The sequence below is a fragment of the Debaryomyces fabryi genome (assembly GCF_001447935.2).
Source record: "Debaryomyces fabryi strain CBS 789 chromosome Unknown contig00302, whole genome shotgun sequence".
NCBI classification, from domain to species: Eukaryota; Fungi; Ascomycota; class Pichiomycetes; order Serinales; family Debaryomycetaceae; genus Debaryomyces; species Debaryomyces fabryi.
Window position 1 is genome coordinate 1 of NW_015385728.1, and position 2,938 is coordinate 2,938.

The following is a 2,938-nucleotide window of genomic DNA, read 5'->3' on the forward strand; positions in this document are numbered from 1 at the left end:
AAATTAAATATGCGTTATAGAAGTATATAAGATAGGTCAAATAAATATAGCAATTTTTTAAAATTGGAATAGAGTTAGTAATGCATAACTTATAAACCATTGACGAAGCTAAAGCGGGTACATGTTTTATAAAGAGATTTAAAGTATTGAGAAATGTTATTTCCTATGTACCTAATAAACTGCTTTTGTTTTTAAAAAAAATCATTTTGAAGTCCTTCAACATATTCAGTCTTCGATTCCCCAAATATTGCAATTTTGGGTACACACATTGTAAAGTTCTCGTCTAGTAGGGTTGGTCTAACCATCGAAACCTCACCATTGTATTTCATGGGAAGCGTGCGGATAGTTGAACCGCAATTGCCGCAAAATTCCTTTTTCTTTGGGACGCCAGATTTCGTATTACCTACGATAAACTCCCTCAAATATGATTTACTATCCGTGATTTCAATATTCTTCGTGTCGTAATATGATAATATTTGACCTAAATGGCCTGAGCCTTTACGGCAATCAATACAATAGCAAATGAAAGATTTAACTGGCTCACCTTTAAGGCTAATTTTAATCTCACCACATTGACAACCACCTTTAGAAATATGTACTGACATCTTTCAAATATGCGATATATGCTGATATTTCTACTTAGCTTCAGATACGGATGAATATATATATATATCTATACCATGTAGCGATAGCCGTGTTACAACCAAATATGAGGAACTGCAATCCGTAAACAAATTTTCGTCATTAACGGATAAGCAAAAAATCCGGGGGAGGGGTTAAAATTTCGGGAGAATATTCCACTTCATCGGCATATTGTGCCTTCGTTCCATATACACCTCATTTCAGACTTGATTTTGTAAGAGAAATTCTTATGAATATCCATGACTGTTAGGGTTCAATGCCTAGCTCACTGATTTTAAAATTCAAAAATATTGTCGGATTTTATACCGATATCAAAAAATTAAACTTTTCATTTTTAAATGGTCTATTTACAATATATCTATATTTATATACTTTTGATGTTAAATCCAAGAATAAGTTATAATTTTTTTGCTGTTTTCGTGCTTTTTCTTTAAGTACAGAAATATATTTGAAAATCATAACGTTTTAGTTGTAAGGTTAATTTTCAAGGTCTAAATTTTGCAACAAAGCCGCACCAATTCTTTTAAAATAACTACCGGTCAGTTATTACTATATAGAATCATCATAGATACACCAAAGAGGAATGTTATGAACTTTGAACGGTTTCGAATGCCGTTAGGTTAAATTTTAAAAAAAGAATCCGAATCTTGCTATGAAGCTTAAACACTCATTGCAAATGGTAGTATCGGAAATTACAAACCGAAACTTATACTGCGCGGTATTCGCATCCGATAAAAAAGAATCTATATATGTTAGGCCAAACTCCATAAAGCATTTCACTTCTTTACATTAGACTCATAATTTTCTTTTATTCAATCGTCTATCAAATAAAGTATGTTTCAATTAAACGTTATTGTTTGTGGTGGTGGTCTTGGTGGTATTGCTTGCTCTATCGGTTTAAAAAGAAAGGGACATAATGTCACCATTCTTGAAGGAGCATCACAGCTAAATGAGGTTGGAGCTGGTATTCAAATTCCTCCTAACAGTGTAAAAATTCTTAAAGAATATGGAATCTTAGACAGATTTTTACCATACATTACTAAACCAAAGAATATTAATCTCAGAAGGTACGACACGGGTGAAGTTATCAGTCGTACACCATTAGACCCAGACATGACTGATAATTACGGCTATCCATACTTATTAATTCACCGTGCCGATTACATTAGATTATTATACGAAGCAGCTACTGAAATGGGTGTTGTCTATAAGACAAATTCCAGAGCTGTGTCTGTCGACCAAGAGACTGTTACCGTTACGGTTGAAACCGGTGAAGTTTATTCAGCCGATGTTATTGTTGGTGCCGATGGTATTCGGTCTGTGGTTCGTGATACTGCTGTAGTTACAAGTAAAACAGTTGAACCAACCCCTTCTTCCAATTGTGCATTTCGTGCTACTATTCCAAGAGCAGAAATGTTATCGGATCCAATTGTTGCTCACCTCATGCACGATATCAACTCAAATTGTTGGATTGGTTATAGAAGACATGTTATGGCATATCCTATTAGAAATGGTGAGTTATATAATATGGTAATGTCTCATCCTGGAAAAGCTTCTGTTGGAAAGTGGAGTGAGCCTGGCAACCTTGAGGAAATGAAGGCTCATTATCATAACTTTGACCCAATTGTTAGACAACTTCTTACTCATGTCAATTCTGTTCTCAAGTGGGTCCTTGCTGATTTGCCTATGCTTCCACGTTGGGTCAGTGAAAGCGGGAGAGTTGTTATCATAGGTGATGCTGCACATGCTATGTTACCATATTTAGCTCAAGGCGCTGCTCAAGCTATTGAAGATGGTTGTAGGTTAGCCGAAGAATTGAGTAAATGTACATCTAAGTCTGATATTCCATCGTCTCTCAGAGGGTTTGAAAGATTGAGAAAGAAGAGAGCTGATACTATCAAGGCTGGTGCCGCGAAGAACGCCCATATCTGGCATTTGCCAGATGGTGAGGAACAGGAAGAAAGAGATGCCCTTATGAAACCTAGAGATGGGCATAACCCAGACCAATGGTCCGACAGTGAGTTTCAAAGATGGTTATTTGGTTGGAATGCGTTTACTGATTAGAATCAACACATTAAGATAATTAAATTGCAACAGTATGCTAAATAGATTTCAAAACATAATTCTAAAATATATATTATTGCCACCTATTTGTATCTAATTATTTTCCTTATAAAGATTTGTATTTTATAATGCAAATATATAAAACATCGCCTACTTTTATCTAATTCATATTTGCATATATACACATTCCGCTTTATTCGTACCTAATTTCTTGTTTAAGATCATTCTGTTT

General features: G+C 34.8%; 2 protein-coding genes across 2 annotated transcripts; one reads left to right on the forward strand and one right to left on the reverse strand.

Annotated features, from left to right (window-relative positions):
- Nucleotides 1–191: 191 nt before the first annotated feature.
- On the reverse strand, nucleotides 192–605 carry AC631_05849 (GFA family protein; the record flags this gene model as incomplete). Its single annotated transcript, XM_015614678.1, has 1 exon — nucleotides 192–605. One exon carries the CDS (start codon nucleotides 603–605, stop codon nucleotides 192–194), a length of 414 nt encoding a protein of 137 aa, XP_015464492.1.
- An 871-nt stretch (nucleotides 606–1,476) lies between these two features.
- AC631_05850 (uncharacterized protein) lies at nucleotides 1,477–2,706 on the forward strand (the record flags this gene model as incomplete). The annotated part of the gene is made up of 1 exon (XM_015614679.1): nucleotides 1,477–2,706. The coding sequence occupies one exon, from the start codon at nucleotides 1,477–1,479 to the stop codon at nucleotides 2,704–2,706; it is 1,230 nt and encodes a 409-aa protein (XP_015464493.1).
- Between the last annotated feature and the right edge of the window lie 232 nt (nucleotides 2,707–2,938).